This window comes from Dipodomys merriami, unplaced genomic scaffold (assembly GCF_024711535.1).
Source record: "Dipodomys merriami isolate MVZ:Mamm:240054 unplaced genomic scaffold, mDipMer1.0.p SCAF_363, whole genome shotgun sequence".
Lineage (NCBI taxonomy): Eukaryota > Metazoa > Chordata > Mammalia > Rodentia > Heteromyidae > Dipodomys > Dipodomys merriami.
The window spans coordinates 98,877-111,486 of record NW_027205193.1 but is presented as its reverse complement, the minus strand read 5'-3'; the positions used below and the strand labels follow the sequence as shown (position 1 = coordinate 111,486).

General features: G+C 33.4%; 1 protein-coding gene and 1 non-coding gene across 2 annotated transcripts in view; both read left to right on the top strand.

The window, feature by feature from the left end:
- The window catches only part of LOC138804428 (inactive N-acetylated-alpha-linked acidic dipeptidase-like protein 2), a gene marked incomplete at its 3' end in the record, with an annotated part of 713,471 nt that overhangs the window by 611,575 nt on the left and 89,286 nt on the right, over positions 1–12,610 (top strand). The window contains exons 7-9 of the mRNA XM_069988683.1: positions 4,923–5,015; positions 7,229–7,434; positions 9,872–9,991. Of these exons, the coding sequence (XP_069844784.1) occupies positions 4,923–5,015; positions 7,229–7,434; positions 9,872–9,991 (419 nt within the window). The remainder of the gene's footprint in view (positions 1–4,922; positions 5,016–7,228; positions 7,435–9,871; positions 9,992–12,610) is intronic.
- On the top strand, positions 11,240–11,303 carry Trnaa-ugc (transfer RNA alanine (anticodon UGC)). Its single transcript has one exon. It is a non-coding gene; the product is annotated as a tRNA-Ala (tRNA).

The window sequence follows — 12,610 nt, the reverse complement described above, 5'->3', positions numbered from 1 at the left end:
CTATCAGAAAATATACTTTAAAAGCAACTATCAAAATAGAAAATCAAATGTAATTTAATATCCATAAGCAAAAATGAAATAGAAGGAATCTCAGAGAAGTATTTTATGGTCTGGTGTTGAGAGACTCCACATGTGTGTGAGGACATGTGTATGATGGCAGGGAGTTTGCATTAAGGACACCCTATAAAACCAAGGCCGTGGGGTATAAGTAGGAAGTAATCTACTCTTCAATATAAGTTTCCTTCTGCTTGGGTCTTGGGTGTTCAATCCAAAATCTGCCCTTAGGTCTCAAAAGCTGTGGCTTAGAATTTTTACTTCCATTGTAATACAGAAACTCTAAGCCAAACAATTATCATTAAAATTGTTCCCAAGACATGAATGCCTCTGAGATATCTAGCAGAAAAACACGTAATGCTGAGAAAATATTTACCAGAGAAATACAAACCAAAAGAAAGAGGGAGTCATTATATTAATAGTTGAATTTGAGTGGGAGAAAATAACTTCAGGAAGAAAATGAGGTTAAAAAAAGATGTTTTTGGAGTAATTAGTTCATCAGAATTTTTATGGCCTTAAGCTAGTTTAAAGTAAAGTCCTATAATATTGCTCCAATCAATTGATAAATCTAATGTAATTCTAAAAAAATGTAATGTATTTTGGTCATTAACTCAAAAAGCATATAGCCAATATAGAATAAGTAATAAGGCTATACTCACACAAATTTGAAGCTTGAACTATTGAAACATGCATAGAATATGTACATGTTTAAATAAAATGTGTTAGTAAAAATACTTATAAAATATTTTTTAAATATTTGTGAAATAGGCATTATATAGACTAGCATATATGGTAGTCATAATACTTACATGTAGGTTTTAATAACAGTACTTATTCAATTGAAGTACCTTAATGGGTCACAAAGCAAATCTCACAACACTAAATTATCAGTAGCATCCATTCTTATTTTCTATTCATAAATATTTTAAATATAAATATTAAAACCAAATCTCAAGCTATTTATGTGATTTTATAATTTGAACATAAACCAGATTTTTAAAGATCATAATAAAATATTAACACAAATTAAATTTTTGAAAAATAAATGTAGGACTTGTCAGCAGTAAGACCTTATAAAGATACCAAAGTACTATCACTACATCTGGATCCTTGTCCAGGCTCAGTGGTCAGAAAGGTTTGCAAGAGAATCATAGTTTAGGGAAGGTTTGGGAAATGTTAGTAAGAACTCTTTCAATCCATCAGCCAGGCATAGTGGAGTAGTACACCATGGTCCCATCTATGCAGGAGGTATTAAGTGGGAAGATCATGGTACTTGAGAGCTGGCCAAACAAACCCACACATCATCATCATCATCATCATCATCATCATCATCATCATCATCATAAAAAGTTTGAAAAAGAAAGTAATTTTGAAGGTTTAAATGTATGCATATATCTTAAAATAGAAAGATGGTAAGCAATACATCTAAATTAAAGAGCTAGGCAAAGAGCAGCCAGGGAAATTTTAAGAAAGGAAATAATAAATACAATAAATACATAGTATCAATGAAAAAAAATAAAGTAGGCATTCCTCATGCTTCAGAAACTGCATTGTTGTTGTGAATGTTTATCTGTGTGCTGAGATAGCTCTCCTTGGTTAGCCCAGATTTATCTCCACTTGCTATTTCCTGTATCAGCCTCCTATGTGCTGGGATTGTAGGCATATATCATAGCGCTTTGCCATAAATTCTTGAAGAATCTAGGCAAGTAAGAAAAGATCCCTTAGTCCTATTGGAGACTCTCTAATCCTGACATCAAAACTAGACTAGAATAAACAAGTAAAATAAGCAAACATACACTTACAGATTTCTATGCAAATATTCTGAAAAAAAATTAGTCATTAAACACAGGAAAGATAATTTGACCAAGTAAAGTTATTCCAGAAATACATGCATGCCTAAACAGTTTGAAGCCAACAATTATCCTTATAAATGATTCAACTTCAGTTTATAAAAAATATTTTACCAAATTAGAAATGGAAATGATCTTCTTAGTTTGATAAGGGGAGTTTTCCAAAAAAACACAGAATATTTTTATAGTTAAAATCTTGGATACATTCTTTTCAATGTCAAGAACAACAAACAAACTAAGGACAATTAACGGCTCCTGATCCACACAGGAAAAAATTAAGAATAAAACCTGGCATATCCTTGTATATTACATACTCTTCAGTATTTCTATATATAAGAAACACTTCATAATAAAAAAAATTAAAAAAATGGACAATGTGCAAATCACTGTTTTAGATATAAATGCTTCTAAGTGAAGATCTGGATTTGAGCCTCATTTACCAGTTTCTATTTATTTAATAAATAAAGATAATAGAACCTATTTGTGCTTTCAAGGATCAAGAAGATTCAATATGATAAATAAATGTACATTAGTTTATGGTGTATGAAAATGGTTACCATAGGCTAGACTGCACTATATTGATGTATGGTACTATTGCAAGTAGTCTTTGTATATGTTATGTTGAATTAGAAAGAAAATAAAATTGAATCTTCCAAAACCACACATGATTCTCCATCCATACCTAAATCCAACAGGTAGAAAAACTAAAGGAAGTTCACCTATCTGGATAATCTGGAACAAATCTAGAAAACAATTAAAAATAGAGAGAAGTATATGATTTTCCAAGTCTTATGGCATTGTAGAAAAGGCAAACCTGTGAAGACAATGTAAGATTAATGATTCTCAGGGAGAAAGGAAAGATGAATACGTGGAGCATGGGAGATATTTAGAGCATAGAAACTATCCTGTGTGATATTACAGGAGTTGATACATGTCATTGTGCATTTGTCAAAACCTATAGAATGCAAATCACAAAGACTGAAGCCATAATGTAAGCTCTGGGCTTGGTTAATAATAGTATATTTATAGTAGCCCATCAATCTTGACAAATGTTGCATACAATTGCAAGATGTTACTGGTATGAAATACAGAGAGGAGAGAGGAATATTCATGATCTGTACTTTCTGCCAACATTTTAATAAGTCTAAAATGGATGTGGCAAACAAAACAATCTATTAATTTAGGGGAAACTTAAAAAAGTGTACATTCTCTAAATGGAAATCGCAATGGCATGTATGCTTTATGTAGATTCTTTTTAATCAGAGATAAGCTACACAGGCATTCTGTGAAGACACTTATTCTTGGTTTAATCATAGTTTCTGTCATTTTTTTCAACCACCACCTAGTAACCTTCTCTTTATTTCTTTAAATTATATTTTCATTATCTGTAAGTAGTTTTAAAAAGGAGTTATCATTTAGCAAATCAGTTTATAAGAATAATGAATCTAGATTAAAATTATCACATTCATCATTCTCTCACATCCTTCTCAACCTTTTCCTCCAATTTTCTAGTTTCATAGAATATGCCTGAAAATGTATGACTGCCTTGTCCCCCTTCCTCTCTCCATTTTTCTCCAGGCTCCCTCTCCCCTTGACCTCTTCTGTACAGCTTTCAAGTACTAGTTTCATTATTTATTTTGTTGATTTAGGAGTGAGTTTTTCTAAGGAATTACACCATTTGAATTCTCTTCTGCAATGATCATACTACAGTTAATATGTTTGTGGACTTTTGCGTATAAAACCATATGTATTTCCCTGCATGTTTTAAGTTAAATCAAACTTCCACATACAAAAGAAAACATGTATACTTGTCTCTCTGGACCTGACTTAAATTTATTTAACATAATTCTTTTTCAGGTCCATCCATTTATTTTCAAATTATGTAATATTCTTTCTAATGAATAGGTAACTGTATATATCTTATGGTTAAATTAATTAAAATATAAATTGTAACAACTATGGAAGAAAAAACATTTATTAGTATAATTTTCATCCAGCAGTAAGAAGTGAAAATCAAAGACTCCCTTGAATTCTATAGTTTCTTAGCATTAGCTTTTTTTTAATTGCCACCCTCTACTTAGATGCTAAGACCTTACCCATGACCCCTCCCTCACATACCATGTGCTCCAAGATCCATCAAGTACAAGGGCAACACAGATTACTAATTAGCAAAGGCCACTGAAGATCAAGTCAGAGCTATGCCTAGAATTCTTCCTGACTGGTGTGGATACTTGGGCAAAGCTGGTGCTCTACCAGTTAAGCCACACCTCTATTATCTGCCTTTTGGCTGGTTAGTTGGAGATAAGAGTATCAAGGATTTTTCTGCCTGGCTTTCTTTGAAGTGTGATCCTCAGGTCTCAACATCCTGAGTAACTAGGCTTACAGAACGTGAGCCTTTAGCACCTGGCTTGCAAAAATTTGTCAACACATGTAAATGGAAGTCAAGGAGGTAAACTAAATAATGGAGACTTAAAATGCAATGGAAGACCTATTAACATTTGCAGAAAGACTATAATGTATGAAAAAACTTGAGTACCTTTAAGCACTGATATCCTTTCCTTTGTGTGGCATTTTATTTACAGTTTTCAAATAATCACAGAAGAATGTTAAAATCTATCTGATATGCACTTTTTCTGAAGACAGACATGTATTTGATATTCTTTGGAAATACTTTTGTTTTTTCTCTCTTCTCAAAGAGGAGCCCCAAGATCTCCTATGTGTTCTCCGTTTACAAACAATTGTGGCACAGAATACTAGGTTGAATGTTGGCTATTTATGGCTCAACAGGCCTAGGAGACAAGCAAGAGAACCTTCGTTATCATTGCATAACACACATCCAAAAAACATCTGCACAAATTATTGAATAATATTTGGGAAAGAAAGCATATCTGTAGTTATATGAAAATTTTCAATTGTGTATAAATCTCTTGCTGATAACACACATAAACAACTTTTAACTTTTCAAGAGGAATGCATAACAGATTGTAGATAAACAGATATCTTCAATTGTTTTTCCAGAGAAAAGAATTATCCGCCTGCAAGTACAAACAGTTACAAAGTTTAAAACCGTCTCTAATGTTGTTGGATATGTCAAGGGCCTAATATCCCCAGGTCAGTAAAATTAAATATTTTTCATCTATGTTCTGTATGAAGCTTCAGCTGTAGCATACTAAATAAATAAATAAATAAATAAATAAATAAATAAATAATCTGTAGACATTGTAAAACATAGTAAAATAGTTCATTCTAGGTGTACAACCACTCAAATGGTGGCTTGACATGAAACCAAACAGTTTTTATTTAATGACACACTTTTTTCTTTCTTTCTTTTTCTTTCTTTCTTTCTTGCTTCTTTCTTTCTTTCTTTGTTTCTTTGTTTCTTTCTTTGTTTCTTTGTTTCTTTCTTTGTTTCTTCCTTTGTTTCTTCCTTTGTTTCTTTCTTTGTTTCTTTCTTTCTTTCTTTCTTTCTTTCTTTCTTTCTTTCTTTCTTTCTTTCTTTCTTTCTTTCTTTCTTTCTTTCTTTCTTTCTCGCTCTCTCAACTGTAGCTCTTCAGAAATAAACCTTAGGAGACAGAACATTTGAAGAGATACAAGGGAATGAAAAAAGAAACATTATTTAGAACTGCTAATCTGTCATTTGTTTCAAAAGCCAATAGTCTCTACTTTTTCTTTCACTCAACACCATTGACTTTTATTAAATCAAGACATTTGTCTTCCATTGTTTTTATTTTTTAATTTTTTTTCTCTTTTTTTTTTTTTTTGGGTCCGGTCATGTGGCCTGGACTCTGGGCCTGGGTACTGTCCCTCAGCTCTTCAGCTCAAAGCTAGAGCTCTACCACTTGAGCCACAGCGCCACTTCCGGCTTTTTTCTTTTTGCTTATGTGGTGCTGAGGAATAGAACCCAGGGCCTCATGCATGCAAGGCAAGCGCTCTACCACTGAGCCATCTTCCCAGCTAATTTTTTTCTCTTTTGATAAGTTTTTTTTTTTTTTTGGTCCAGTCGTGGGGCCTGAACTCTGGGCCTGGGTGCTGTCCCTCAGTTCTTCAGCTCAAGGATAGCGCTCTACCACTTGAGCCACAGTACCACTTCTGGCTTTTTTCTTTTTGCTTATGTGGTGCTGAGGAATCAAACCCAGGGCCTCAGACATGCAAGGCAAGTGCTCTACCACTGAGCCACCTTCCCAGCCCTCTTTTGACAACTTTTGACTTCATTTTGTTATATTGCTTTGTCTTATGATTATATATTAGTACAGAGAATATTGTTTGTTAGATCAAGTAGTGTCCTATTCCCAGCCTGTGCTCTATGAACAACCATGTCCATTTTTTTGTCTTCTGCATTCAAGTTAAAAAAACTTATGGATCCTTTGGATGATATTATGATATTATGTTGGCCAAATAGAGTAATAAGAAGCTAGCACACAAGTTACTTAAGAGACTAACACTTCAAATTCTTCATCAGGTGGAATGACTATTGAGTTTTTGGTCCATTTACACTATGTAGGGTCTAGCTGTGTTTTGTTACACAGCACTCAGTTATCAAACATCTTATAATATATGATCGTGAAATACACAGGTTCATAGATGGAGCTGTTTGATCTAATAAATTTAGCTGTGTTATTATCATCTATCATATTTACACATAACAAAATGAGAGGGAGTTCCAAAGACATATTTTAATTTCCTTTATATTGGAAGAAAATTGCTAATGTTCATTTAAAGCATAAATACTCCTATGCAATTATAAACTTTAATTGTGGCTCTAATATGTAAAATACATGAACTGTTAAGTTTTGTAGTGGTTGACATTTTGATATTGTTGTGCTTTACATTTTCTTCAGGGCTAAAACTATAAGTTGGAAATTATAATTAATTCCCAATAATTGTTTATTACAGAATCCACACATGACTAACAGATTTGTAATGTTAATTGCTATTAAATAACTCCCTCAGATGTATTAGCTCATTGTTATTTGCTGAGCTGGACACATTGTTCATAAGGCCCTTCTCACTGATGTTGGTAAAAATGTCAAAGAAAGGATTCACTGTGATGTAGTTGGATACTATGTTACTTAATATTCACATTGTGAAAGACAGTGATAGGAATTAAAGATTTGGATTGATAATTTGGTTAGGCAGCTGCCTCTGTTTTGATATACCCAGATGTGTAACCTAAGAGAGTGGGTGAAAACTGACATATTCTTAATAATTAGAACAATTTTGCTTAATTGCTACTTCATTGTGCAAGAGGCTTATGTAAATGTCATTACATTTATTGTTAAGATTTATATTTTGTGTTAATGGCTCTTGTCTTCCTCTTTGTCTAGACCGATATATTATAGTTGGGAGCCATCATGATAGTGGATTCACTCATGTTGGACAAGAATGGGCCAGTAGCACTGCTGTGATCACAGCTCTGATTCGATCAGTGATGCTGAGAGTTAGGAGAGGATGGAGACCAGACCGCACCATTGTTTTCTGCTCATGGGGAGGAACAACCCTGGGGAACATTGGTTCCTATGAATGGGGAGAGGTAACATGAAATAGAATTATTCAGTGAGACACAGAACGCTTGTGTCAACTGAGCTCAATATGTTTGCCTACCAGAAATGTCCAAATATTTAAAAGAATATGACAACTAATCATTAAATGAAGACCATATTAATAACAATATAAACTTTGAAAAACTCTTAGGTAGTTTGTTCACTATTTTTTTTTTTTTTGGGTCCGGTCGTGGGGCCTGAACTCTGGGCCTGGGCGCTGTCCCTCAGCTCTTCAGCTCAAGGCTAGCGCTCTACCACTTGAGCCACAGTGCCACTTCCGGCTTTTTTCTTTTTGCTTATGTGGTGCTGAGGAATCGAACCCAGGGCCTCGAGCATGCAAGGCAAGCGCTCTACCACTGAGCCACCTTCCCAGCCCCTTGTTCACTATTTTTAATAAAAGAGGGAACAAGTTAATGGAAGCGCTTTGATATTCTAGATTTTCACTAACTCAGTTTTTGAGAAAATTTTATATCTAATATAAATCTTGAAACATTTTTATTACATTACTCAAAAAGTTACTTGAATTTCAGAGAAAATATCAAAAAATCATAGAAAAGAAACTAGCAATCACTTTTTTAATTCGAAGGAATTTGTCTTAAAGATGAGAACATTTTTATGGCATAAAGTCCATCAAGATTCATAACTGCAACTTCAAATGCTTTATTTTTATGTAAATGAGTGGTGTGAGCATTATACTCCAAAGAATGACTTCAAGTAAAGAATTCTATTGCTACAATGTCGGTGTGGGGGGGGAGGGTGGTATAATTGGGTGGGGGGAGGGGGGTAAAATTGGGTGGGGGGAGGGGGGAGGCGGGGAAGGGAAGTGAAGGGTAAACAAAGGAGGAGGCTGCAATGCTTGGTAAGAAATGTATGCATTATCCTGCCCATGTAATTGTAGCCCCCCTGTACAGTATGTTCTCAAATAAAATAAAATACAATTAAAAAAAAAAAAAAAAAAAAAAAAAAAGAATTCTATTGCTTTAAGACCCTTTTTAAGTTGACAGATTCCTAAGTGGCATAGAAAATGTAACAGCTGAAACAACCTCTCAGATTTCTATTCTAAATTATTTGCTTTCAAGATCAGTAAGCAAGTATAAAATGCATTTAAGCAAAATATTTATAAGTTAGACTACTTTAAATAATTCATACACAAAGAGATCACACTTAAATCTTCTTAAGTATTAAGAATGTCTTAACTGTTTCTTTCAAACACTGAATATGTCATTATATCCATAGTTTTCTAAATATCTATTACCAATTTATGTCAAATTTGAATTAATATGTATACGTGCAAACTATTTTCTTAGAGTAAGCCTGTCTAATATCGTTATTTATACGTAAAACACCCTGAATCCAGCTGTAAAATATAAATTACTTAGCAATAATTGCTTCAATATCTGTGAGCATCAACTATCTTACCCTGTGAATTAAAGCAATGTGCATTGGTGCACATACAAGCAGCTATTCTTTATAATGAAGTAAATGTTTCTGAAGTTAATAATATACAATTATATTTTTAAGTTTTAATGAAGCCATTATGCTTTTGGTAGTTTTATATTTTCTTAATCATCAGATTGTAAATACTACACAATTACAACATCATAGAAGTCAATAGTGAAAAGTTAGAAAAAGTTCATCTTGCTCAAATGATTAGGTAGAGCTGTCTTTGATTATTGACATATATATGTATATATTTATATTTATATACACATATAGAGTGAATTCTTCAAATAAGCACACCAAATGCCTGTCTTGTGAAATGCTCATGGAGATTATTTCAATTAGCATACAAATCCTATGATAAAATGTTGCTTCATGCAAACTTCACATAACAGGAATTTTAGGATCTATGAATGCATTAATTCTGTAAGTAAAAATTATTATATGTTTTAATTTAAAATATTTTAATTTTAAATAGTAATCTTTTAACTCTCTTAGAGGTGATGGTGAATTTTTAACACAAAAGTACATGATTATATTATGGGCACTTTCTCTCAGAGCCAAGTGTTAATTTGTGCAGGAAGTAGCTTATTGCTTCATAAGGAAGGACACACATTATGAACTACTGAAATAATTCATTCACCATGCTTGTTCTCTTTATCAATGCCTATCACAATTTATGTATTGTCAATGAAGCAGAAAACATGTTCTTAATTTCTGTGGTCAAATGCAATGCTATGCTATCATTGACAGAATTTTTTTCTTGAAATTTGACTTTTGTGTCAGAGATATTATAGGTTATATCCAACCCCTCACCTCCAATATGTAAAATTCCTTTCTTATCCTTCATTTAATGTATTAGGTAGTATAAATCTTTTCATTGTACTTATACAATGAAAAGATTTGATAAACAACATTTCACTAATGAAGTCAAGTCAGATATCTTCATTTATGCTAAAGGGAGAACCTATTCTCTTTTGGTTCCAGGATTTCCAGAAAGTTCTTCAAAAAAATGTTTTGGCTTATATTAGTCTCCATAGTCCAGTCAGGGGCAGCTCCAGTCTCTACTCTGTAGCATCACCTTCACTTCGGCAACTGGTAGTAGAGGTAAGTTGAACCATGGTTATGGAAAGAGTTATGTAATTCAGTACTTTGTGATCTATTGTATTTAAATATGCCTAAAATAACTATATGAATTTCAAGGAATGACTTCTATTGCTCTTTTGTTCTTGAACTCTTTACCTGCATCAAAAGTATAATTATGCTTTACACAGTGGTATAAAAATAATTTTTTTAAATAAATTTACCTCTTAAGTTTCCAATTCTGTGATTATGATGTTTTTATAGTGGGATTCATTGCCCTTGGATTTTTTCCCCCTGAATTACATTTTGTGTGAATTTAGGAAGTGACCTATATTCCTAACAATGCTGTAAGCCTTTTGAGAAGAACAATACAGTGGCAAATAAATCTATCAGATTTGGAAATTACCTTTTGCATAAATATCTGTGATAAAAGAAAAGAAAACATTTTTAACAAATCAATTTGAAAAATATCGTGTAGTTGGTGATAGATCACTAGAGTTATTAATTTCTTAATCACTTCTAACATATTTCAAGGAATTTAGCAGGCATTTTCTTGCTTATTGATAAAATTTAACAAGTCTATTTCTGCATCATTTTAGTGACTGTACCGATTAACACTGTCAGTATGAACAGAGTCCTTACACCACAAGAAGGGTTACTTACTCCCAGCCCAGTATCTTAGAAGTGACCTTTCAGAGGCCCACAGAGCTTTCAGGGGGTGTACAGAAACTGAACGGAAAGGAGAGAAATCATGAAAAGTGTTTTAAAATAGCCATGATTCTTGACTCAAATGTAATAGAAACTTATACTCTATGCTTTCTATAAAATATTTTCTCCTTTAATAGTTTCATTGACATTTCCATATTTAGTTCAACAAAGCAGACATCATGAAAGATGAAATAGCTAACGCTGTACATTTAAGACAAGCTGAGGCCCAATGTGTGTGACCTAAATTTTAATCTAGACCTGTAATTAATTTCTCCTCCTCTTAGCACTTCTTGGGATTACCCATTCTCCTTTTCCCAGCATCAGCTTTCATGTTCCTTTTGAGGATGTTCATTTCTAGAAAAATGGTCAATCTGGAAAAGAAGCTTAAATATGCAGAAACTGAGAAGGGCTGTTTTTAATATGTGCTTTTATTCTATTGTGGGGATCATGTATGTCAGATAACCACTGTAATTCATGGGTACAGTTCTAAATAAAACATTCACTCTATAGTTTATAATTTCTGAAAATGTAATGCTTTAAAATCTATTTACCTGCAGCTGGGAAGGTGGCTCAGTGGTAGAGCACTTGCCTTGCATGCATGGGGCCCTGGGTTCGATTCCCAGCACCACATAAAGAAAAAAGAAAAAAAGCCGGAAGTGGCACTGTGGCTCAAGCAGTGGAGCGCTAGCCTTGAACTGAAGAGCTGAGGGACAGCGCCCAGGCCCAGAGTTAGGCCCCACGACCGGACCCCCCCCCCCAAAAAAAATAAAATCTATTTGCCTATTTTAAATGGTTCTATAAGAAAGATATTCTAACATGATTTCTCAGTAATGAACAGTGGCAGGCTGATCCAGACACTTTTGTTTGGGAGAAGACTATTCTGATCTACAACTGAGAATGCTTACATGATAATTTTAAATGAACTGCAATCTGTACCATAAGAAAATGTATTATATTTGAGATTGTGTGTGTGTGTGTGTATTCCACAAAATGATTTAGAAGAGTAGGAATTTTATTACTTTAAAAAAAGTATATCATCATCAAAATCACATACCCCTTTGTGATGAAAGTTCTGGAGACACTAGGAATCCATGGAACATTCCTCAATATAATTAAGGCTGTATATAACAAACCTACAGCCAGCACTATACTTAACAGTGAAAAGTAAAAGTCATTTCCTCTGAAATCAGGAAGGAGACAAGGATGTCTGATTTCTCCACTCCCCTTCAATATAGTACTAGAATTCCTAGCTAGAATAAGGCAAGATGAAAACATAAAGGGGATCAAATAGGGAAGGAAGAAATAAAACTCTCCCTCTTTGCTGATGACATGATCCTGTATTTATCGAACCTCTGCCAAGTTATTTGAGCTGATCCAAAACATTGGCCTGATACTTCAGGCCATAAAATTAACCCACAAAAATCAGTAGCTTTGGTCTATGCTAACAATGAGAAGAGTGGGGATAAAATCAGGAAATCAACTCCTTTTGTAATAGTCTCAAAAATACTTAGGAATTAATTTAACCAAAGAGATGGAGGACCTCTATGATGAAAACTTTAAAAACCTGAAAAAAGAGATTAAAGCAAATATAAGGAAGTTAAACTTTCCATGCTCACAGATTGGGAGAATTAACATTGTGAAACTGACAATACTTCCCAAAGCCATCTACAAATTTAATGGAATACTCATATCTCAACATTCTTTAAAGAATTACAAGAAGTAACCCTCAAATTAATATGGAGTAAAAGAAGATCCCAATTTCAAAAACAATCCTTAGTAAGAAGAACAGTGCTGAAGGAATGCCAAACTTCAAACACTATTATATAGCCATAGTAATAGTAAAAACAACACAGGAACTGGCCAATGGAAAAGAATTGAACACCCAGGAATGATTCCAAAGACCTATGGCTACCTAAATTTTGAAAAGGGAGCCAA